At 46.1% G+C, this 24,446-nt stretch overlaps 1 protein-coding gene across 1 annotated transcript in view; it reads right to left on the reverse strand.

Annotated features, from left to right (window-relative positions):
• Nucleotides 1–24,446, reverse strand: part of Prkce (protein kinase C epsilon) — a 506,658-nt gene that overhangs the window by 13,094 nt on the left and 469,118 nt on the right. The window contains exons 12-14 of the mRNA XM_048352997.1: nucleotides 23,212–23,350; nucleotides 19,682–19,870; nucleotides 11,704–11,850 (exon numbers count right to left, since the gene is read on the reverse strand). Of these exons, the coding sequence (XP_048208954.1) occupies nucleotides 11,704–11,850; nucleotides 19,682–19,870; nucleotides 23,212–23,350 (475 nt within the window). The remainder of the gene's footprint in view (nucleotides 1–11,703; nucleotides 11,851–19,681; nucleotides 19,871–23,211; nucleotides 23,351–24,446) is intronic.

Here is a 24,446-nt window from a genome sequence, read left to right on the forward strand (position 1 = left end):
CCTTGCTGAGCTGTTCGTTGTTCCCCAGGCAGTCTTTATGCGTGTGTGTGTGTGTGTGTGTGTGTGTGTGTGTGTGTGTGTAAAGTTGATGTACAGAGGGGTTACAGTTACATAAGTAAGGTAATGAGCACACTTTTTCTTGAACAGTATTACCCCTCCCTCATTTCCTCCCATTAACTCCCCCACCCCAAGTTGTAAAGTTCATTTCCAACATAGTGTCTAGTGAGTATCATTGTTGAATTGGTTTAGCCTTTGTCCCACTGTTTCTGTGATTCCTCTTCCCTTCTCCAAATCAGCTAAACTTACATACAAGACACAGGGTACAGAAATAAAAAACAGTGACAACAGGGAATAAACTAAAGGAGAGAGAGAGAAAAAAAAGAAATAACTACAAACAGCACAATAGAAAACCTCTTGTTTCTATTTCTTGGAGTTCATTTCAATAAGCATCATTTTATATACACATATGCACATAGCTATTGACTCACTGTGATCCTTTCCTAAGAATATCCTCCTTTGTTCTCAGTGTCTGAATGCTTAGAATGCCATTTAATTATGTCCAAGTGTAATTATTTATCTTTTACTATAGGATTAATTTGTAGATTCAGGGGCTGGGGATATGGCCTAGTGGCAAGAGTGCTTGCCTTGTATACATGAGGCCCTGGGTTCGATTCCCCAGCACCACATACACAGAAAACGGCCAGAAGTGGCACTGTGGCTCAAGTGGCAGAGTGCTAGCCTTGAGCAAGAAGAAGCCAGGGACAGTGCTCAGGCCCTGAGTCCAAGGCCCAGGACTGGCAAAAAAAAAAAAAATTGTAGATTCAGAGTCATATTCTAGTTATTACAAATGAGGGAAAGCATGCATCCTGTGTTTCTTTGGGTCTGGCTTACTTCATTTAACATAATTGTTTTCCAAGTCTTTGCATTTCCTTATGAAAGGGGCAATGCCATTCTTTCTAATGGAAGCATAGAATTCCATTGTGTATATATACCATTTTTTCTTGATTCATTAATCCACGGAGGGGCATCTGGGTTGATTCTATATCTTAGCTATGGTAAATAATGCTGGAGTGAACATCGTTGTGCTGGTGGCATTAGTGTGGGCTGGCTTGTGGCCATTTGGTAAATGCCCAGGAGTGGGACTGCTGGGTCATAGGGAGGCTCTATGTTTAGTCTTTTGAGGAACCTCCATACTGCTTTCCAGAATGGCTGAACAACTTTACATTCCCACCAACAATGTAGTTGTATTCCCTTTTGGCCACATCACCAGCCAGCATCTATTATTATTAGTTTTCTTCATAATGGTCATTCTAACTTGGTAGTTATAAAACAGCTTGGTACTGGCACATGAACAGGCCTGAGGAATAGAATTGAAGACTCAGAAATGAACCCACAGACCTATAGTCATCTAATCTTTGGTAAGGGAGGCAAAAACACAGGATTGAAGAAAGGCAGCCTCTTCAACAAAGAATGCTGGCAGAATTGGCTATACATGTGCAGAAAACTCAAGTTAGATCCTTATGTATCACTCTGTACCAGAATCAATTCCAAATTGATAAAAGACCTCGAAGTAAGACCAGATACCCTGAAATATTATAGGAAGGGATAGGGGAAAAACTAGAGTTTCTTGGTACAGGTCAAAACTTCCTAAATAAAGATCCAGAAACACAGCAAATAAAAAATAGGCTGGATAAATGGGATTACCTCAAACTGAAAAGTGTCTGCATGACAAAGGATATAACTAGCAAGATAAATAGAAAAGCCCACAGAATGGGAGAAGATCTTCATTAGCTATACAACATATAAGGGCCTCATATCTAAAATATACTTAGAGCTCAAAAAATTAAACCTCCTCAAAACAAACCCTCAAAGAAACAACAACCCTATTAATAAGTGGGCTAGAGACTTATAGAGAGACTTCTCTGAATAAGAAATAAGAAGGGCCAATAGATGCATGAAGAAATATTCAACATCTCTCGCCATAAAAGATATAAACCAATATATTTTTAAATGGACCAAATTTTCTCAGTTCCCTCCAGACCACTGTCAGGAGCCGAGCTAGCAGCTAAGCTCATCCTGACCTCTGGCTGTGTCGATGTCGCCAGAATGTCCAGAGCCAAACTTGCAGCTAAATTCATTCTCACCTCTGGCTGTGCTGTTACCGCCAGGATATGCTAGATGCAAGGACATTTGTTCACAGCCACTATCCGGAATTGCTTTGCTATGTCCGCACCTTGCTATGTCCACACCTTGCTTTGTCCGCTGGAGTAGATTCCTATGTTAATCAACCTTGTCCTGTGTTTACTGTAATCAAATGTTGTAAACTTCAAAGCCTCTTTGTGTTCTTGAATTTTAACAACCCTATGCTATTCCCTGGTTCCAAAAGTGCATATAAACTGGGAGTTAAAAATAAACTTGGCTGCAGTCTTGAGTTTCAATCTCGAGATGCAGACCTCCCGTACCCCATTTTTGCCTCTTGTCTTTTTTCTCTTGTCTTGTATTTTTCCTTTTCCTTAATCCTCGCCGCCCTCAGTCAGGACTCCCATTCACTGCCGGCTGGCTCGTCAGGGACCACCAGGACTTCTGAACAATTAACTACAGCTAAATTCTGTCAGCTCAGCTGTGCAATGGAATTCAATCATTTCCTTTCTCTCCCTCCTGCCTGTTATTCTTTACTAATGTGGAAATTCATATATACCTATCAAATATATTTCACATATATGAAACACACATATATTATGCACATACACACGTATATGCTATATACATATACACATACAAACACACATATATATGTGTAATGTATATGTGTGTATATACATATATGTATATATGTATGAATTTTTCAAATTCCATTTGGAGATTCACTTTGGAAAAGATAAGAAAAACAGACTCACTTTCTGGTTATTAGCTAACAGCTCCCCTGTCTTACACCCAGCATTTCAGCCATCAAGGCAGTTCCAACCATTACAAATGTGAACTCATTGCACTCCACAGACCAGCTGTCAAGGACCTGCATCACAGGGGATGGGGCAGGTTGTGACCAAATGCTGCTCTTCCAACAGAACTTCAGGACTAAAGGTTTAGTTGGAAGGCAGTGTGGGACTGGAAGACTACAGAAGGAGAGGTCTCAGATACAAGTCCTTGGTAGTGGCTTCCGCTCCCACACAAAGCAGTAAATGTGTTCTTCACTTTCCATTGGTTAGAGGAGGAACTTTTGAGATGATATCCAAAACTCCTTCTACTACTAAATTTGATGGTTCAGTCATTTCTAGCAAAACTGAAGAATCTAAAGCACCCCTTCTTAACTTGAAGTCCTATCCCTTACAGCAAGGGTTGACAAGTATTTCTGTGTCAGGCCAGGGCACCTAACCTCGGTGCCACTAAACTGATTTGGTAACCCATTACTGGGTGGACCCTTATATAGGACAGTATGATACAGGGGGGCCAGGGACTGAACATAAACATGATATCTGTGTGGATATCCATGGAAGACATTGAGGCAGTACCCTTACTGCCATGTCTTCCCTGGAGCCTGGACTTGCTGAGCTGGGCTCTGCAGGAATATGGCAGTACAAGTGATGGCAAGACCCAAGGCCAGTGAGACGCCAGGAGTTACCTGTCTGTGTCTCCTGCTGGTAGCAGGAAGCAGTGGCAGACCTCGTCTCCTGCTGCTGCTAGTTGTGGAGACCATTTTCATGTATTAGTTTTGCAAAGCAGTGTCATGGCTAACAGCTGTTGGGATTTAGCTCTTCCAGGGATATTTTAGGTACCCAAAAGGGAAGCTTTCCAGTCTGCTCCTGGTAAAGACCATGTTTCTCCACTTGCCAGCATCTCCCTTTGCCTTATTTATGAAAATGTTCTAGACAGAGATCAGTTCTCTTGGTCTAGAGTTTAACTGTAAATATTCAAATATGTGCTTCTCACATCAAGATGAGGTCACTCACTTTCACCATTCAATAATCATTTTAGGTTTCCTAATACAGAAGCTATCACCCCAAATTTCCAGGCACGACTGAAATGGATCTTGGATGATAAGAGAGTTTAGAGCTTGTTCTGGGAGAGAAACAGTCTCTGGACAAATATTACAGAGATCTCTGAGCTCTCTGGAATTCCTTCATTCATTTGCAAATAGAGACTAAATAAACACCTAGTATGTGCTAGAAGATTTCAAAATGTTGGGGGTGAACAAAGTAGTGAAACTCCATCCCTTCTTGGATGAACAATACAGTTGACCTAACTGTTGACCTTCGAGGACAAGCCACAGGAGCACATGAGACTCCTCTTTGTACTTTAGTATTTGCTTGAAAATTTCCATAGTAAAAGCCAAAAAATAAGCATGGTGTTGACTGAAGACACCCCCCACCCACCACACACATCACACACACACACACACACACACACACACACACACACACACACACACACCATAGAATACAACTCCATTGATGTGACGCTCTAGGGAAAACAACAACAAAAAACAACCAAATAAAATCACAAGGACAGAAAGCAGAACAGCGTTGCTTGGGATATCAGTACCCATGTCCCCAAATTCCTGGCTACTGGCCAGGAATTCCTTTGCCCTCTCTGCAGAGATGAGCAGAGAGGCACGGCTCCTCTAAGCAATGCAGCCCCACCTGAACAGGATCTTCTGCAAGACTGAGTTAGAACTACTAAGACCCTGGTTCCCAGCCTGTCTTGCCCGACAAAGCCCTCTTCTTCAAGCCACCTCTCACCCTCTGTCTTGCAACCTTGAGAGGTGAGGCTCAAAACACCTCTCCCACATAAGCATCTGTGTTAAAAAAAAAAAAAAAGTCCTGGATTTTTACCATGTTGCCAGCAATTCCCTATGTGTTTCAGATTAGAGTCATCTCCCCTGTAAACTTCTCCAGGTGGTGCTGTGAGGGTAATTGTAAGGGATTCCTGCTTTCATCAGCCAACCTCTCCAGGGCTACAGAGAAGGTACCAGGTACATGCTCAATAAGTCCCTGTCAAGGAGAAGTGGTCTGAAGCCACCTTTCTTCGGGTGCTCCTTTCTTCCTAACCTTTCCCAGCTTTCTCCAAGATGCTGGCCCTGATTTCTCCAGGTCCTCTCCCCATCAGACATAGCTTTGCAAGTCCTTCCATGTTCTCAGCAGGCTGAGTGTGTTACTACACACTGGTGAGCCAGAAGGAAATTAAGTTCAATAAATACCACTCCAATGAACATGAAGGCATATCCCAACCTAACAGCACTCAAGCCAGAAAGGGGACAAAAAAAGAGAAAACTTCAACGAATAGAAATGCCCAACTACGCCCAGGCTAGAAGCTTCCCTAGGGTGCATGTGGAGATGGGGACCTATCAATGTACTGGCTGATCCCCCAACCAAACCACAGAAACATTCCTGAAATTAGAATCTTCAGATGACAAACTCTCCCGTGAGAAGTCCAGAGTGCTCCACCATGGCTGTTTAGCTTCAGACCAATCTGGGAGCCTGCCACACTGGCATGGCGGACCATGGGTGACAGCTACCATTTCAAAGCTGGAGCACGTAGGGCTGCACAGCCTACTGAGAATAAAGGCAATGGTAGGAAAGGTGGTAAGCAAGTTCACAGAATGAAAAAGGGTGATGTACTGTGGGGAAACTTGGGGCTCTCAAAGTGCAAGAAGGCTCAGGAATCCTAGGCTTTGGGTGAATCGCCCTCTTGTAGGTCCTTTCTTTTCAAGATATTCCATCTGTTCAGACCAGTGGCTGAGAAATATGTCCCAAGTGGCTCTCCACACATTTCTGAATCATGTTCCTTTCTAGCCTTCAGATGCATTTCTGCATTGCAATGGCTGCTACCTGACTGCATGTGCCCTCTTCATCTTATCTGAACACTTGGTCCCTCAACCACTCCGTAACAAGAATATTGCTCAGGCCAGCCATGCTCAGACTGAAACTCCTGGAAGTCTTCCTCCCCACTAAAACTGCTCTCTGGATGTCAGGCACTGTGAACCATGCCAGGATCCTACCAGTCAAACTGGATGGCTGTATCTAAGAGCCTCCAAATACCACACCATCCACAACATTCCTTCATTTCTAGTTCTTGCACTCTTTAGTTCTTAGAGGGCTTTAACAGGTTGGGTCAGGGGCAACCTGGTTGACAGGGAGAAGTTATAAGGACACACAGCACCTTACTTAGATTTCATAATTCTATAAAGGAAGCATTCGTACTGGTTTTTACAAAAAGGAAGCTAGAGGTTCAGAGTGGAGTGAATTCTCAGAATCATATGGCTGTCCTAAGAAAGCAATTTTATTCACTCCAAGTTTCTCTGGGATCAAAACCAGTGCCCAATCTACTGTACCATCCCATCACCTGAGCCAACTACCAATAACCCAGGTTTCTGGATCTTCCCATGTCCTCCATCCTTGGCCTAGAGCCCTGTCTCATTGTGAGGGAGCTTATACCCTCTTGGAAGCTAAGAGCTGTCACGACAGCATGGACCTAGGTCCTTAGTGAAAGGCTACAGGACCCTGCTCCTACCCCAGGATGGAGGATGAGAATGGCGCCTAATGGTCCTCTGGCCTCTAGCATCATGGATAGACCTAGCTATCAGTTCCTGGCCAGGTGGGCTAGCTTCAAGGGAAGGGGTTGCTTGTTCACCAGAGCTCCTCTTCAGGCTGCTAAGTAGGTGAAGGTGTGAGGATCTCAAGCCCACTTCCCAGGTTTCCTCTCAGCACAGCCCAGTCATGCAGGAGCATGCAGGAGGGGCCTCCCTCGGGGGTCCTGCCATGCAGCATGAATGGCTGGATGGAGACGGATCATGAGGTTGAAAGGGGCCTCTATGTCACCAGGCCTGTGGGCTCACCTACCTGGAGAGAATCCCCACTCTGGAGGCCTTACCTTAAAGAGGGACATTCACACTGAAGCAAACTTGAAAAGAGAGAACACGTACACAAAAAGAAGTTTACTTGGCCAGCATTTCCCTCATCATCTTTGGTGTTCACTGAGGACAGCTAGGTTTCTGGGGAGGCAGCCCTATTCCTCCTACACTGTCCCCCCAGTTCCACTGAGGAAAGCCTTGAGAGCCATAACCTCAGAATCTAATGCTTTGGAGGACAAGAAACAGACACACGAGAGGAAGCCAGGAGGGAACAGAATATCCCCATGATCTGCAAAGTCAGATGAGGCCCTACAAACACATCATTCTTCCCCCTTTGGCCCCAGAGCAAGGTAAGCCCACCAGTAGCACACAAGCTAAATGTGCTCCTTTCAGGGGTGATTACATAGCACTACCATCTCAGAAGTAAATCATGGGAGAGACCAGTAGATTCCATGCTTGGATATTATATCAAGTATCAAAAGCCTTGACACAAGCCTTGATAATTTTCCTAGTCTCCTGCTCATTCGTGGCAGATACCTGCTATCAAACGACCCCTACTGCGTGCCCTTGCTCCCCTGCAGCCAGCCAGTTCCCCCAAATAATTTGAGTACACGTTGATATAAGGCTTTGGTTTGGTGGTGATGACATATCACTTGTAGAAAATCAGTTCAGCATGGGGGTAGATAAAAGGGTGGACAGAAGAAATATAAAAGAGAACACAGAGGAAGGAGGATATATATGACAGCTGGGAGGACAAATGAGAGGCAACTGTCCATGCTCAAGCTGAGGCCACTGAGAAGTGTCCTGGGTAGGGGTTAGTCTGGGGGGGGGGTGACCATTTGAAGGCAGGAAACTCAGTTGCATTCATGATAGCTGGGAATCAGGGCAGGAGTGACACAGAGAGGTGGAGACACCAGAGGAGCAGAAATATGAGTTCAGAAAACACCTCAGGAAGGCAGAAGCCTGGAGGGACAGCAGCCAGTCGAGGTATGTGATAGAACCAGACCAGAGGCCAAATTCCAGACTCCAATCTGAACAATCTCCTTGGTGATATCTTCCTGGTGGTAGGGGGAAGGCTTCCTGTACAGGGGATAGAGTCAAGCCCAGAGCTATTTTCCTGATGCATTCTTGGTCCTGTGGGTATGAGCCAGGGCCTGACTCTAGCGGAGACCAACCCTGCTGAGGCAGGTTTGATTGTGTGATGGGAGTCTGGGAGGCCTAGAAGCTACCACTGGACTCTTCTGGAGTGCAAAGCTAAGCCCCATCTCCAATGCTTAACAAGCTACCTCACAAAACCAGTTCCTTCCTGAATCTAACAAGCAGAATTCCCCAGGTGATTCAGTTGGCAGCAAAGCTGAGGAGTAAAACACTTGCTGTTGAGCACGTTTTAGAGACTGACAGCATTCTGGTATAAAGGAGATAGCCCAGGAGCAAGTGAAGCTAGCCTCAGACAGAGGGAGCCCTGATCTCCATCACATACCCCAGCATCTGCCCAAACTGGAGATGTCTGCCGTCACAAGATGGGAGTTTGTGTACTGACCCCTCTTGCTTGTCAACACCTTTTCAGTATCTCCTTATGACCACAGCCAGCTGAGACTTCTTCCCGATGCCTGGCTTGGAACCACCTTTCCCCTTCTGCCAAAGTCCTTTCTTTCCCAGCTTTCCCAGGAACTGCTATCTTCAAATTATATGATTCCTTAAAACCAAGGAAAGCTGGTCTCCCATGAGTAGAAGGAGGACGTCAGTGGGGATTTGCCTCAGCTTCCCAGTGTCTCCCCAGTGGTCTTGTGTGGGTGGGTACTCATGTGGTTTGCCTATTGTAAGGATGTACCTGCTTCCTCCTGCCATCTGAACTAAGTAGACCAAGTGGACATCCTTGCTCCAGGGGATAACCCTGGTATGAGTTTTCACCCTGGTTCTGTAAGGCTTTCTGAGTTGAGAAATGCAGTTTCTCACTGAAGTCACTTTAACTTAGTGCTTGTTTTGCTAGTCTCAAGTCAGGCTGGTGCCATTTCCATTTCAGGGTCAAAGCTGGGACACCTTTCTGATAGCTAACTAAACAGGAGGTGTCTCCTAAAACCCGATTTTGATATTTCTCTTGAGAGAAATCTCAGGTCTTGAGGATGAAGGTGTGACCAGTATTTAACTAGTTGAAATAGCCCTCCAAAGACCTGTTGCTGAGATCGCTGTAAGGACCCATGTGATTCAGCCAAAGTGTGACCAGAAACACCTCTTGTACAATGTCCCATGCTTCCTTCTCCCAGATGCGCTCTTTGTCCCTTCCCAGCTGAAATTAATCAGCCTAATAAAACCTGCCTGACCCCCACCAAGGGTGGGGGATAGTTCTGGCAGTCTAGGACAGAGCGGGGCATACAAAGAAGTCAAATTTCCATGGAAATGGTGAAGGCAGACTTTAGGAAATTGACTAAGACAGATGTAGGGAGGTTCCGGATGGCCCATATCCTCCTTTTCCTTTGCCATCTTCTCAAGGGATAGTGAAGCTTCCAATCTCTCCCCACCCCCACCCCCCACCAGGAAAGGAAGTTATCAAGGTCTACTCCTCACTCTCTGGTGGTAGTGTTGAGAAGATGGAGGAAGAGAAAGGCTAATCCCTTGTGCTCCAGGGACCCAGGAAGTTCCGCCTGACACTGGGAAGTACTTCTTCCTGCTGTTTCTCAGGAAATCTGTCCATGAGATCCCCTGTCTTGGGCCAGCCAGAGATAGCCCCAAAGGGATTCTTGTAAGCACATTAGCAAAGGGGTTCACACACCAGCCTCTACCTATTCTTCCTCACTCCAGTTTCCTCTGTGATGGGCTATACCCCAGCCTGCAGGGCCATGAGTTAATGTACACTGTTCACCTCCCCTCTCTCTCCTCACTTGCTGTTGTGTATCTACTGGATTTGAGTCAAAACTCCAGGCCCCGGCCCTTCACCACAAGGCCCTGTCACCTGCTATATCCCAGGGAGACTCTTGTCTTCATGATTGCTGTTAAAATGTCCTTTGTGACTCTCCCTTTCTTTCTTCCAGGGGCCTCTCTATAGACTTTTGGGCTTCCTATCACCATATCTACTCTTCTTCCTGAGCCTCTACTCCCTATACACTGCAGATTGCTTGTTACTCCATCTCAGTGCAGTCCTTCTGGGGCAGGGGCTCCCCAAGTTTAATTTATAGTAGTTTAGTTGACACAGAGCCTCAGGATGGTGTTAATGTCTGACTAGCCATTGATTTCCTCCTCACTGGGCTGGGACTCTTAACTTTATTTCTCCTTTTTCTAGGGGTTGATTAGCTTAGATTTAATCTAAATTAAAATTTATCCTCAGATAGATCCAAGCCTTTCTTTCTCTCTGCTAGGCCACTGGGGACCTGCTTCCCCCATTTTTACATGGGCTTAGTAAATATTGTTCTTTGAGACATGGACAGAGCCTTAGCATTCAGCCACCCCGCAGGCTGACATGTACCGGAGAGGCCAGTCAGCCTAAGCAGCCTATGCCCTAATCTTTCCCATTTACCAAACCCTTGTCATGCTTGGAGCAGAGGTCAGAGCTATGGGGAGGTAGGTCTGAGGAGAGGAGAGGAGAGGTTTACAAAGAAACAAAAGGGGTCTTATACCTAGTCTATCCCAGGTTTATGTTGCCAACAAAAAAACATGTAGTTCAAAGGAAAAAGTACAAGAGGAATGGTGGTTGGATGGAGCATCCAGGGATGGTCTATCTGGGATTGGCTGAGGCCTGGACCATGCCCATCAGCTAGGTTGTCACCCCCAGTAGTATGCTAAGGTCACAGTACTCTCACTAATCCCAGAAAGCCTCATGGAGAATGGGATTCTTCTCTATGGATCCACAAAGCCCAGGAGAATCTTTTCTATACTTGGAGCTGGGAAGAGAATCAGATTGAAGAGTCTGATTTTCTTGGACGCCTCTGACTCCTCTGACAGAATTCAGGTGATTAAGGGCTGACTGGATGATCTCAGGTCTTCACAACACTCAGCATCTGCCCAATAAACTTGTATGTTGTACTCTCCCCTCCAACTCCCCAGGATCTGCCTGCTGGCTACCAGAGTCTCAGTCTGAGATGGATTGTCTCACTGGGCTACAAAACAACAGAATTAACACATCCCACATACATTACAGACACTGTCATTGATGCTCTCTCTCATGGTCTTTCTTTCTCACCTTCCCTCCCCCTCTTCTCTCTCCCTCTCTCCATTCCAGTAGAAGGCCACTGCCAAGACACAATCTTTGTTTTAAGAGTTAAGTCCAGATGGCATTTCAGTTCCTCTTTCCAACTTCTGAGTGTCACACATCCTTGATGTCCCCAGCCCCTGCATTCCACCTGGGAGTGAGTAATGAAGGGGCTTTGAGAGGACCCAGGGAACAGTTTTCCCAGGTGAACCCTGGGGCTAATCTTCCCACACAGCACCCAGACTTCGTGGCTCTGTACTAGTGGTATACCATGATTTCGAGTAGTATTAACATTTTTCTTTAAATGTCCTCTTTAAAAAAAAATCAATCAAACAAACAAAGAAATCCACCTCATTAATCTATCAAGAAACTGTATATTTCTACCAGACAGAGAAGAAGCCTCCTTGTAAATTTTGATTGAAATAAACAAAGGAGCCTCTGCTGAGATAAGAAACACTGTGCTATGGCCACCACAGACCATCACCTCGTGACTGTTGTTGAATCCCATATATTTAGCAGGCCATGCTCTGGGCCTAAGATTCCTTCCCTCAGGGAGAAGCCTAACCTCCTGTTTGTCACCAGGTCTGTAAGCCATGCCCCAGGCCAGGCGCACAGCTTGCTGTACAAGTACCCACTGCCCTGTGGAGTGGAAGGTATGCAGGGCTCCACTTACAATTCTGGGTTTGAAGGGGGGCTTGATCTTCTTCTGTTCCAGGAGCACCCAGTCGATCTCCTTGAAAAATGGGTGCTGCTTGATGGCGTCCTCCCCATTCTGTGTGGCCACACAGCCCAGGCGCTTGTGGGGGTTCTTGGTCATGAACTGCAGAGATAACACAGAATTACTGACAGATGCAGAGGCTGAAGCCTGCCCACGAAGCATATTCTATGTCACTGCCCAAACCTATGTTGGCATTTGTAGAGGCCTCACTTCTCAGGGTGTTCTAGAACTCTGACAAGTATGATGTAGAATACACATAAACTCATTTCATCCTCACACATCTTATAGTGTGCTATTGATGCCTCCACTTTATACAGGAGGTACTTGAGGCACAGATAGGTTAATTAAGGCCAAGGTCACATAGATAGTAAATTACCAAATTGAGATTAGGATCTGAGGCTCTTAACTCTCTGATCAACACTTAAGATTTTCAAGTCTTCTCACCAAAGAGATTAGGATCTGATAAAGCTATTCATAGTAAGAGTTCAAATCCTTCTGGAGGTAAAGAAAGATGACTAGGTATGCACATGTAGGTAAATGATCAAGCATACCTCCTGCCTTTTTACTGTTCCAGGTCCTACTCTCTCCTATGTTTTAAAATATTTGAATTTGCAAGCTACCCAAAAATGCTCACGGTGGTCAAAAGGTAAAAGACATGAGAAGGAAAGGCCTACTGCTTTGGAATCCCTATGTTCTAGGGGATGTCCTGTGACCCCCATCCCTATATAGTCATAGAATGTCAGTCCTGATGGTAATCATTCCTACAACTGAGCATCTTCATCCCAATATATACCCCTCAAAATGCCAGAAAGTGCTATTGCTGAGAGCCAAAATATGCAGATGTAAAAGTGCATGTGTGTTAAGGGTAAAGTACTATACTTCATAGGACAAAATAGAAGGGTCTGCATCTAAGCCTAGGGCTTAAACAGGCAAAGTACAAGCCTAAGGAATAACTCTAAAAAGGATGAGTCTCAGGGTTCACCAGCAAGGGCAGGATCATTTCCTACCATCTCTCTCCCCTGCTGCTGTTGAAACAAAAGCACAGGGGCAGGAGGCATGCTGCTGGAGGGGAGAGCCTCAGGTAAGAGGGTGAAAGAGCACCCTGGAATGGCCATGGCAGTGACACGTTGCATCTGTCCCGTCTGCTCCTCAGAAAGATTATCTTGATTAAAGGCCTTGGCTAGCTCATGGCGTGAAGTAGGGCACACAGAAACTTCCCCATCTGAATCCCTTCAATCTCGCTTGCCCTTTGTCAGGGTCTCTAGCCCCCCCCCCCCCCCGCCCCCTTGAGCTCCTCCAACCCGAGGGAGAGACGGGGAAGGCATGCCCCGACGGGAGGAGCCAAGAAAGGAGAAGGGTCCGACCGCGGGCCGCGCGCACCCAGCCCTCCCTCACCGGAGGACAATCAGATGGCCTGGATCTCGTTTCTTGGGGAAGTACGTGCCACTAATATAAGGAACCAATCAGGTCTAAGATCGGCAGGAAAGGGAGGCATGAGCTGTCCATCAAGGGCGAACTGCCTCTGGGTTATAACCAAAGACACTTGTAGCAGCAGCGCATTGTTGTTAGGCACCGCCATCTTAGCCACACTTGGCCCCAAGACTGAAAAACAGGCGGGGCCAGCTAGTTGACTTCCAGGTGTGCCCCAGAGCCCTTTATACCTTTGCTTTCTGCTAACTGCTTCTCTCTGTTACCTGGACATTTTCTAAGTGCTCTCAAGAAGCTGCCTTGCTGGTGAGGTGCCAGACTTTGAAGTCAGGCCCCACCACGTGAACCCCATTTTAGAATCGAACCCTGAGCCAATTAGATTTGTACCTGTGTTCTAATCTTGCTTGCACAGCTGATTGTTGTAACCTTGTTCTTTGCCTTTATAAGCCCTGTGTAATCACAGCTCGGGGCTTCCTCCTAACCTCCGCTGTGTCGGTGGGTAGGACGAGGCCCAAGTTGGCAGCTCGTTAAATAAAGCCTTGCCTTGCTTTTGCATTTCGGAGTGTCTGAATCTCGGTGGTCTTCTTGGGGGTGGTCTTGCAACTTGGCACAACATTTGGGGTTTTGTCCGGGATAGCCCCAGAGACCCCGAGATCCCAGACTCCGAAGGTAAGAAAACAGCACTGTTCATTTGTCTTGTCCTGTAATTTGTCTGTTTTGCTTTTGCTTGTAGGGCGTGAGTCAGTTTGGTTTTGGGCTGGAGGGCCTCCTAAACGAGACTCAACCCGCCCACCTTGTACTTGGGTCTGCTCCTTCTGCTTATCTGGCAGGAGGTTGTGGGCCAACTCGGGTCCACTCCTTCTTACAGGAGGTTGTGGGCCAACTCGGGTCCATTCCTTCTGCACCCTTGTAGGAGGTTGTGGGCCAGCTTGGGAGATCTCCAACTCGTAGCTTTTCTTAGGCCTGTGTGTTTTCCTCCTTTTGTATTAATTGTTTTGTTTTTGTAGCCTTTTGGAAGCAATTTGGAAGTAAAATTGTCCTAAATAATTATTGCAAAGTGAGAAAAGGAGAATTATGGCTACCAAAATGTTTAATTGCCATTCCAGCTTCTTTGTAGGTTTTTTTGTAACAGTTTCCAGCAGGCCCACAGAGAAGCACAGGTGATTCCTACAAGTTTGTCAAGATCTAATACTGACCCTTAATAAGTTCCAGGTAAGAGAGCATGCTTAAAAACTACTTCTGTGTGGACCACCTTGTTGCTTATAATTGGAGTAAAGTGGCCCCTTATAAGACTCACTGATCTGAATCTGCGGTTCGAAGCCAGCCCGGGCAAAGAAAGGTCCCTGTAAGAGACTTGTCTCTAATCAGCCAGCAGAGTGCTGGGAACGGAGTGGTGTGGAGCTCAAAAGTGGTATGGTGCTAGTCTTGAGCTGGAGAGCTGAGGGACAGCACTCAGGCCCTGAGTCCAAGTCGAAAGTCACTCCTCCTGGGACAAAAGTGATGGAGCATCCAGAGGCAGTAAGCCGCTGCTTGGATGGCAGAGATGGTGTCAGATCCTAGAGTCACTACTGTTGGCCTTTCAAAAGTTAAAGCCGGGAAGTCCTAGAAGAATAGTTCATAAGCATGCCTTTCCAATGCCCATGTCTGTCTACTGGGCAGGAATTTGCCAGTCATCTGTGATAATGGTTAGTAAGGGTAAGTTTGTCAAATGAGAGGATAGCACTGGGGACAGATTGGAAATTGCATTGTGCTTATAGACCCCAGAGTTCAGGACAGGTAAAGAATGAATCGGACTCTAAAAGAGACCTTAACTAAACTGGCCTTAGAGACTGGCGCAGACTGGGTGTCACTCCTTCCTTTTGCTCTGCTTAGAGTAAGAAATTCTCCCTATCAGCTTGGCTTTACTCCTTTTGAAATAATGTATATAATTCTGCTTCTGTCCCTACCCCCCACCCCCATTTATTCAGACCAGGGGACTGAAATCCTAAGAACCACGGTGGAAGGGACCCTAGACGGCATCGCCACTTGGGTTCATTGCTTCCACGCCAGGCCAGCTGACCCCTTTGCACTGGATGACAACTACCGTGATGGAACATGGGAGGTCTCCAAGCACCCAACTCAGCCGCTTTGCCTTCGTCTCAAGACTGAGACTAAGGTTATAGGTTCCTGGCTAGGTAAGGTCTACGCCCCTGAGTCAGCCTGAAGAAGTTACAGAAGATGGATGATCTTCACCCATCAGCCCCCCTTTAAAACCAAGGGACCAGAGTTGTTTTGGGGAAGATGAGGCAGGATAAACTAGAGGCATGCAAAACAGAAGTACAGAGACTATTCTTGTACGAAATGGTGACAGGCCCTTTGGTTACTACATTGGGCCCTACTGGCCCATGCCTTACCTCTATATCATCCCCTAGACATGCAAGCCATTGAAATGGACAGAATGGAGCCATGATTGGCTCCCAAGGTACCAAAAAGAAAAAGGGGGAAATGAGGTGCCAGACTTTGAAGTCAGGCCCCACCACGTGAACCCCATTTTAGAATCGAACCCTGAGCCAATTAGATTTGTACCTGTGTTCTAATCTTGCTTGCACAGCTGATTGTTGTAACCTTGTTCTTTGCCTTTATAAGCCCTGTGTAATCACAGCTCGGGGCTTCCTCCTAACCTCCGCTGTGTCGGTGGGTAGGACGAGGCCCGAGTTGGCAGCTCGTTAAATAAAGCCTTGCCTTGCTTTTGCATTTCGGAGTGTCTGAATCTCGGTGGTCTTCTTGGGGGTGGTCTTGCAACTTGGCACAACACTGGGAGGCAGAGGCTTATGCCTATAATCCTAGCTCCTCGGGAGGCTGAGATCTGAGGATCTTGGTTTTCAAAGCCAGCCAGGACAAAAAAGTACATGACACTCATCTACAATTAACCAGCAAAAAGCTGGAAGCAGAGGTGTGGTTCAAGTGGTAGAGCACCAGCTTTGAGTCAAAAAGCTAAAGGCTGTCTCCCTGGCCCTGAGTTTAATCACCCCCCGCTCCCCCCCCCCCCGCCCCCAAAAGAAGCTGTCTCCCCTATGGAGCTTCCCCAGACTTGGTGCCTTGGGCCCCATGTTTGTTTGACATCTAAAATAATTTATCTAAATGTCTCATTCTCTTGGTGGGCTCAGAATGTAGAAATCAGTCCCATCTGGCCAGCATCTGGCTCAGTGTCTGCTTTCTACGGTGCACTTGGTAGGCCATAATGACAGAACAGAAGGCTAAAGACAAGGCCTCAGGACACTATGCAAAGAAGAAAGGCAGGGTGATTTGGCAACTGACTGTTGTAGAGGTTGTGCACCATATAAATCTATGATGCAAATGTCCTTCAATAGAGTTCAGTGCCACCTTCACATTGGTAGCAGCCCCCAGAGATCAGCTCTGAGGCTAGTATTAAAGATAACCTAGTCTGGCTCTAAATCAAGTGACAATGTGAAGAAGTAGACTTCCATAGCTTTTCATGCCTTCCTCTTCTGGGAGGGGAAAGATCGGGCTAACATGGGCTAGTGTGAACATGTCTAGACATTTCCCCAGAGCCAGAGGCTCTTCTGAAAGACACTAAGCATTAGTCTAGAGCGACCTCTAACTTCTGAATCTATCTAGGTCAAAGTTATTAAACCTCATTGCTGAAACTTTGGACTGGATACCTCTTTGTCAGGGGGGACTGTCCTGTGTATTATAAACTGTTATACTTATTCAGTACCCTGAATATGCCAAGAGAAACTACCTCCAAACCCACATGGTGTCAAACTCTATTCTTCAGACGTTGCGTGTGCGTGTGTGTGCGTGTGTGTTTGTGTGTAAAGGCACAGTGTCCTGTGGTGCTGAGGGTTCTTCTTCAGCCTTTCTGCTGACCTGAGGCTGTTACAGCTCTGGGAAGTGGAGCAGGAGAAGAGTCCTATGTCCCAGGCAATCAACCCAGGAGAGTACCCTGCTCTGTGGGCCACACATCCAGCAGCTGCTCCATGCTGCAGACCCAAAGCTCCAGCACAGGCAGAGCAAGTGGACATGTGCTGAGATATACCACTAAATGAAAGGCTAGGTTCCCCCACTGAGAAGAAACTGACATATATGTAGAGCCACCTCATATTTGTTTAAAGATGTAAGAATCAGTAGCTGTAACTGCAGGACACATAAAGATCTAAAGAAAGACCTACCTATGGAGTAAAGAGCACAAGAACTGGACAGATGGGACGAAGAAGACAGACACAATTTACTGAGTCCCATTTTCAACTTTTTGCTTTTTAGAAGATCATGGGACAATCTTCTCCATGGGAACAAGCTAATCATGAAATAGATGCCACCTTCACATGTAAAAAAAACAAAAAACAAAAAACCCAAGAACTTTTTTACTTGGTGGCAAGAAAATTACTGGAGTTTGAACTTGGGGACTCACCTCTGCTAGGCAGCAGGCACATTACCACTTCAGCCACAATTCCAATCATTTTTTGAACAAAAACTCATGCTGATGTCCTGACCAGCATGGCCCATGGCTCATACTTCCCATGTAGCTAGGATGACAGGCATGCCACACTCTGCTGAGATTTTACTGGTTGAGATAGGAGGCCTTGAGAACGTTTTGCCCAGGCTAACCTGAAAATATCATCCTCGTAATCTTTGCTTCCCTAGTAGCTAGGATTACAAGAATGAGTCACCTCATCTGGAAAAAACAAAAGGAATTTCACGTGAAACGTTGGATAATCTAGTCCCTTAAGCTAGATTTTTGCTGGGTGATGTCTCCTTCCTGTCCACCTTCCTGAAAGGGAACACAGAAGGTACTTGGGAGAAGTCAGTGCCCAGAGTCATCGCTGAGCACTGTTGGGGGCAAGTGCTTCTCACCTGCCCAGTAAAACCTCCCTCATTCCTACAGATGTGTCACTCTCAGTTCTGAGGGTGCAAGAGACATGCCCCCTGCCTCATGGAGCATGTGGAGGGAGTAATAGAGGCTGGAAAGGCACCCAGGGAGCCCCAAAAGACTGGATGAATAGAGATTACAATGACATAGAGAAGTACAGCAAACTGTGAGCCTATATGTGGAACTTCTCTCTGGGGCAAGTTTCCTGAGGAAACAACACTGAGGCCAAGACCTGGAAGAGAAGTATCTAGGCAAAAGAGGAAGGTGGAGCACAAGGCAGAGTCTTTATACGACAATGGGTATTACAGTGAAGATGGGGATCTTTCTTAACCTCAGCCTGCAATTATGCAATTGTGGCTAATTCTTTTTTTAAAAAATACTTATTTATTGTTAAAGTGATGTACAGAGGGATTACAGTTTCATATGTAAGGCAGTGGGTACATTTCTTGTACAATAAGGTAGAAAGGATTTTATTGGGGGGAGAGCAAACTGCCAGCCCATCCAACATGGAGGCATGAGGAAACAGAGGGGAAGGAAGAAGAGGAAAAGAGAAAGAGAGAAAAGGAAAGAGAGAAAAAGAGCAAGAGAGAGTAAAAGAGAAAAGGAAAGAGAGCGGGGACTCGTGTTGAGCTGGTTATATAGGAAAGGTGGGAGGAGTGGCCAGGTGGATTGGATATGACCTCAGAGAAGGGGGAGGCAACTGCCTCCAGGTGAACCAGTTACCTAGGTAACCCAGGTACTGGGCACAGACTTAAACAGGTGGGGACATCTGCATGGAGCCCTCCCAGGGGTGGACTTTACATTCTGGCCTTTTCATGGCACCAGATGTAAGGTTCCCCAGAAAGGAAACCCACCACATGGTGCATAAATGAGTTTGGGGGGAGAGCAAACTGCCAGCCCACACAAAATGGAGGCATGGGGAGACAGAGGGGAAGGAAGAAGAGAAAAAGAGAAAGAGATAAAAGAGAATAAAAGGAAAGAGAGAAAGAGAGCAAGAGAAAGTAAGAGAGAAAAGGAAAGAGGTGGCTAATTCTTAATAGGGCATAAGGCATGGCATGCAGAGATAGTGAGGCAACAGACTCATACAGATGTGTCAGCAGGTAAGAGTTAGGTGCTACAGGTGGGAGGATGGAGAAAGGCAGCAAAACTGAAAATGTTGCCCTCCCCTTGCTCTCCTCCTCTTTTCCCCTTCTTAGACCTGCATCGCAGGTCTAAGACACATCGCAGGTGGCAGAGAAGGAAGAAAGATCATGCTCCAAATGTAAGGAGTGGAGGTAAAGACTTGACTTGGGTTGGATCTGCCACCTCTGAGATGTTGAAGGACATGAGCACAGTGTGCCATCTCAGGAGACACATACACACTGTTCTTTTCCCATAAGGACAATCATTCTTAGGTGTATTCTCAGTAGCAGCCTCTAAACCCTGCCTGAGTACCCCCTCTCCACCATGGAGTAGCCCCGAACTCTCACATAGTGGTGAGAGAGGTGGGGAGAGAAATAGAGAAAAGCATATGTGTGTGGGGGTGTATGTGTGTGTGTGTGGGGGGGGTGCATGTGAATGAGAGTGCACAGATGGGTCTATATAAGCCAGGAGTCCCAGGGAGCAGAACAACGGGTGAGAGGGACCATGACTCACGGCTTTCAAGATGCTGACGGCTTCCTTGCTGAGCCAGACAGGGTAGAGCACATCATCATGGAGGATGGACTCAAATAGGTCGTCCTCATTGTCGGCCTCGAAGGGGGGCTGTCCAGCCATCATCTCATACATCAGCACACCGAGGGCCCACCAATCCACAGAGGGGCCATACTCCAACTCCTGTAGTATCTGTTCAGGAAATAGGCAATGTCAGGGACCACTGAAGGCCCTCACCCCACTGATACACCCACCACAAACTCCTCCATTTCCAGATAACAGAGCTATGTTATCCAAGGGAATGGCCTAAACCAGCATATTAAGAAAGAACCAAATTTGGGAGACATTTTGATTTGGAAGGCTGCTATCTCCCATAAGCCCATAGTTTCTGGTAAGGGAAAATGTCTATTTCTTTGAGCATCATAGGAAATCTCTGACTTTCATTTGAAGCCACATTATTATTATTATTATTATTATTATTATTATTTAGCATTTGTGCCAGTACTGTGCCTTGAACTCAGGAACTATTCCTTAGCTTTTTCACTCAGGGCTGGCATTTAACTACTTGAGCCATAGCTCCACTTCTAGCTTTTATTTATTGTAAATATGATGTCCAGAGGAGTTACAGTTACATACTTAAGGTAGTGAATACATACACACGTCTTGTCATACTTGTTACTCCCTTCCTCATTTTTCTCCCTCCTTCCCTCCCCCCAACCCATCCCCCCTTGGTGTCATCATTTTTAAAAAATCTTCCTAGTCTACAATGCTTATGACCTAAAGAGACCCACTTCTAGTTTTCTGATGGTTAACTGGACATAAGAGTCTTATGGACTTTCCTTCCTGGACTGGCTTTGAACTGAGATCCTCAGATCTCAGCCTCTTGAGTTTGTAGAATTCCAAGTGTGAGCCACTGGTACCCTGCTGGAGCCATTTTTTTTTTTTTTTTTTTTTTTTTGCCAGTTGTGTGGCTTGAACTATGGGCCTGGGTGCTGCCCCTGAGCTCTTCAGGTCAAGGCTAGCACTCTACCACGTGAGCCACAGTGCCACTTCCTGGGGCCATATTTTTTAAATGCTCACTGCCTGCATGGACAGGTGAACACATCTCCATCTCCCATGAAGGGTGCTGACGTCAAATTTACTTGTATCCTGTACTCTTTGGAAGGACAGAAAAGAAGCCATTCCCATCCTTTTCCTGATTTCTCTAGTTCTTTCTCCTATGCTCTGACATCCTAAGACCCTTCTTATTCTTAGGTTCACAGGCACTTCCCATATACTACTGAGGTTTTTAATTATTACTTTTCCATGGCCAACTCTCTCCTCTGGGCATATCTAAGGCACCAGAAAGTAAAGATTCTAGGATTCTTCAGTGCCCACTGCTGTGACTGCCCATCTATCTCTCAAGAGAATAGCTCACATTTCATATGCACCACTGGGTGTACTTTAATCAGTGTACTCTGCTAACTACTGTGCTCAAAGGGTTCTAAGTACAAGGTGGCCCTCCTCTAGCCTCAGAGATGTGGTATAGTCAAGGCCTGTGCCTCTGGGGTGTGGCTTGTGTGTGCTCAGTACAGATGGTGCCATGGAAACTGCACAGTGGCCATATCTTCCCTCCCCAGGTCCCTTTGGAGCCTTCTTGGGTGGCATCTTCTGTGAAATTCATTTTTTGATTGGCCCTAATTATCTGTGGCCCAATTAGCCTCCTCAAAATGGAGCTAGTGACAAGGGCAAGGCTTTACATACTTGGGGCGGGGTACCTGATGTAGCAGCCAGCCCCTACACTGAGTGGGTGGGCCAGAGCTGGGATGGGAGAAAGGAGCCCAAGATGATGCCACAAGTTTCCCAGGGCTATTGGCCCTCTCCTGGGAAGCATGGAGAAAGGAGAGGTATGCCAGAGGGCTCCTCCAGGGCAGGAAGAGAAGCCTTTGACAGAGATGGTGCCTTAGAAGGTGGCTCTGGTTTCAGGGCTAGTCTCTCCTGTTTGAATAGAGGCTTATATTTTCAGAAATAGTCCCAAGCTTAAATCCCATTAGGCTGTCAAAACAGCCTTCTGAGATGGGTAGGGCAGGCCTTGTAATTCCCATCGGAAAGATGAGGAACCTAGGCTTTTTTTTCTGACTTCATCAAGGGCATATCAGGGCATTTTGGTTAAGTTGGGACTCAAAGTCTCTATTCTCAAGGTTGTTTTTCCTTCCCTATTACATAAGCCAATGAACAAGATAATAAGGGGAGCCAGTTCTTGGAGCTCAGAATGGATGGAGCACTGTCGTTAAGTGTTTCAGAGGTACAACTCCGTTTTGTCTTCCCATTAGCCTTGATAAACTGGCAATACCTTTCTCTCTCAGCTGTCCACCTTCCTGCATTAAGATCAAAGTTTTTTGTCGTATCTGGTGTTGTGGGGATTCTGCACAGTGCTCAAAGGACAGAGTGGAAAGGAAAGGGGACTGGCTCTTGTTATGAGCAGACAGCAGTCTTGCCAGTGGCTTGCTTTGTGTGGAAGCTGAGTGGGCGTTGTGCTCATTGTAAAGTGAATGTTTTTCTTGGGTGGGGTTCCCAACTACTATACTGGTTGCTGACCCCTTGACTCTGGAACTGAGCATTCTCATGATAAAGAATGAAGGAAGAAGATGAGAAAAGCAGGCCCAAGTGGAAAAGTCCTCATATTCATTTCAGTGTCTTAGTCAATTCTTTTATTTACTTTTTCTGGTGATGGTACTGGGGCTTGAACTCTGGGCCTGAGCACTGTCCCTTAGCTTTTTTCACTTAAGGCTGGCTTTCTACCACTCGAATCACATCTTTACTTTCAGCTTCTTGGATAATTGATGATAAGAATCTCACATTCTTTCCTACCCTGCCTGGCTTTGAACCACAATCTTCAGCTCTCAGCCTCCTGAGTAGCTAAGATTACAGGTGTGAGCCATCAGCATCCAGTTCAGTCAATTTTTTTATCCCACATTTCTTTGTGTCTAGAAGGTGTCTAAACAATGCTTTTAAAAAGGACATGAAGTTCCAGTGTGCTAATAACTCATCATGATGGGCAATGCTTAACAGGATTGATACTTCCTTCCCATCTGTGTCTCAGAATCAAGGTATTATGAGTATATATGTGTATATGTAGGTGTAGGTGTGTGTGTGTGTGTGTGTGTGTGTGTGTGTGTGTGTGTGTATGACTAGTGACTGAACCCAAGGGCTTCTTATTTGTTAGGCAAAACATCCAAACAACTGTAATGCAAGGCAAGCTGTTGGTGAGGCTCACAATGAACATCTCTGCTCTGTCCATTTCTTGTTTTATCCTTGGTACCCACGATGTGGAACTGCCATCACAATGGAAATGGCAAATATTTCCTGGTTCTGCTGCAGGCAAATTATAGCTGAGGAAACTACTTGCTGACTTTTTGAATGGTGTATCTTTATTCTGATGAAGAAGAAGTGCAAACACTGGCATTAGTAAATTTCTCTCAGTTTTGTTGGTGTTGGACCTCTGCCTCAGCCCTGGCCCTAAGAAGATCTAGCTCTTTGCACAAGGGTCTTACCTCAGGGGCTATGTAGTCAGGAGTCCCACAGAAGGTGGTAGTGGTCACACCATTTAGAATCCCTTCCTTGCACATTCCAAAATCAGCTAGTTTGCAGTGACCTTCTGCATCTAGAAGGATGTTGTCCAGTTTCAAATCCCTGCAAGACAGGCCAAGAGCACAAGGTTAATCTCATTCATCCTGACATGATCTATGAGCTGCAGAGAAACACATAATCTAGGGAAACCTCCAGAGAAATAAGTCCTGGAGGAGGTTTGGCCTACCCCAAACCAACTTCAGTTTAGGGGCTCAGTCCCAGTTGGTCAGCCCCTAGTGGCATTACCATATTTTCAGCAAGAGGAAGGAATATACCAACACTGCTGAGTTTAAGCAGGAATGTAGCTTGGTGACAGAGTACTTGCTTAGCATGACTACATCCCTGGATTCCATAAAAAATATATAAAAACAACAATATTGAGTTTAATAGTAGCCACCATAGTAGCTACCTATGGAAGTCTCGTTATACATTGACATTCATGTTATTTAGGCTCTGCTAGGAGAAAAAAGGGAAACTGATCTTTCATCCTTATCCTCTAATCAGCTAAGGCAACCAGGCTGACCCATGACATTGGCAATAAATCAGAGAAACCACCCAAGAATCAGGAGCTACTACTCAAGGCATCAACTATACGGGCTGCAGAGTGTTAGAGAGCTGGTGGCCAGTTGGTGTCAGCAATGTGGACCAGGCTTGAATTGGAGGCTGATGATTGGACAGAGGAGAGGTGGATGCAAAAAGGTGATAAGGAAATCAGAGAGCAAGGAGGCAAGACAGGTGTGCTAGAAGCAATCTCAAAGACCCTGGAATACTAAGAAGAGGGGTTTGATATCTATGCTGTGATCAATGGGAATGGTGCCTGCAAGGGCTCTAATGTGTGTGCAAGATCAGCTTCTGGGAGCAGCAGGTTAAGTGGAGACTGAAGGAAGGCATGCTGGTTGAAATAACCTGGACCTAAGGAGCCCAGATGGCTCTGTGTAGAAAGTGATAGCCACAGGGTATGCTGCCCTTAAACCAATATGGCTTCTTTGTAGCCTATTTTACACTTGGAGATTCTGTGTGAAATCATATGCAAAACCTAGGGTCTGGGTAAGATTTTCCCCACTACCCAAACCTAGAAACCTCAAGCTTGGCCTTGTAGAAGATTCCAGACTTTCTGGATGGAGGTGCCACCTTGGGCCTTCCTCAGCAGCCACTTTTG

The sequence above is a fragment of the Perognathus longimembris genome, chromosome 8, assembly GCF_023159225.1.
Source record: "Perognathus longimembris pacificus isolate PPM17 chromosome 8, ASM2315922v1, whole genome shotgun sequence".
In the NCBI taxonomy this organism is placed as follows: Eukaryota; Metazoa; Chordata; class Mammalia; order Rodentia; family Heteromyidae; genus Perognathus; species Perognathus longimembris.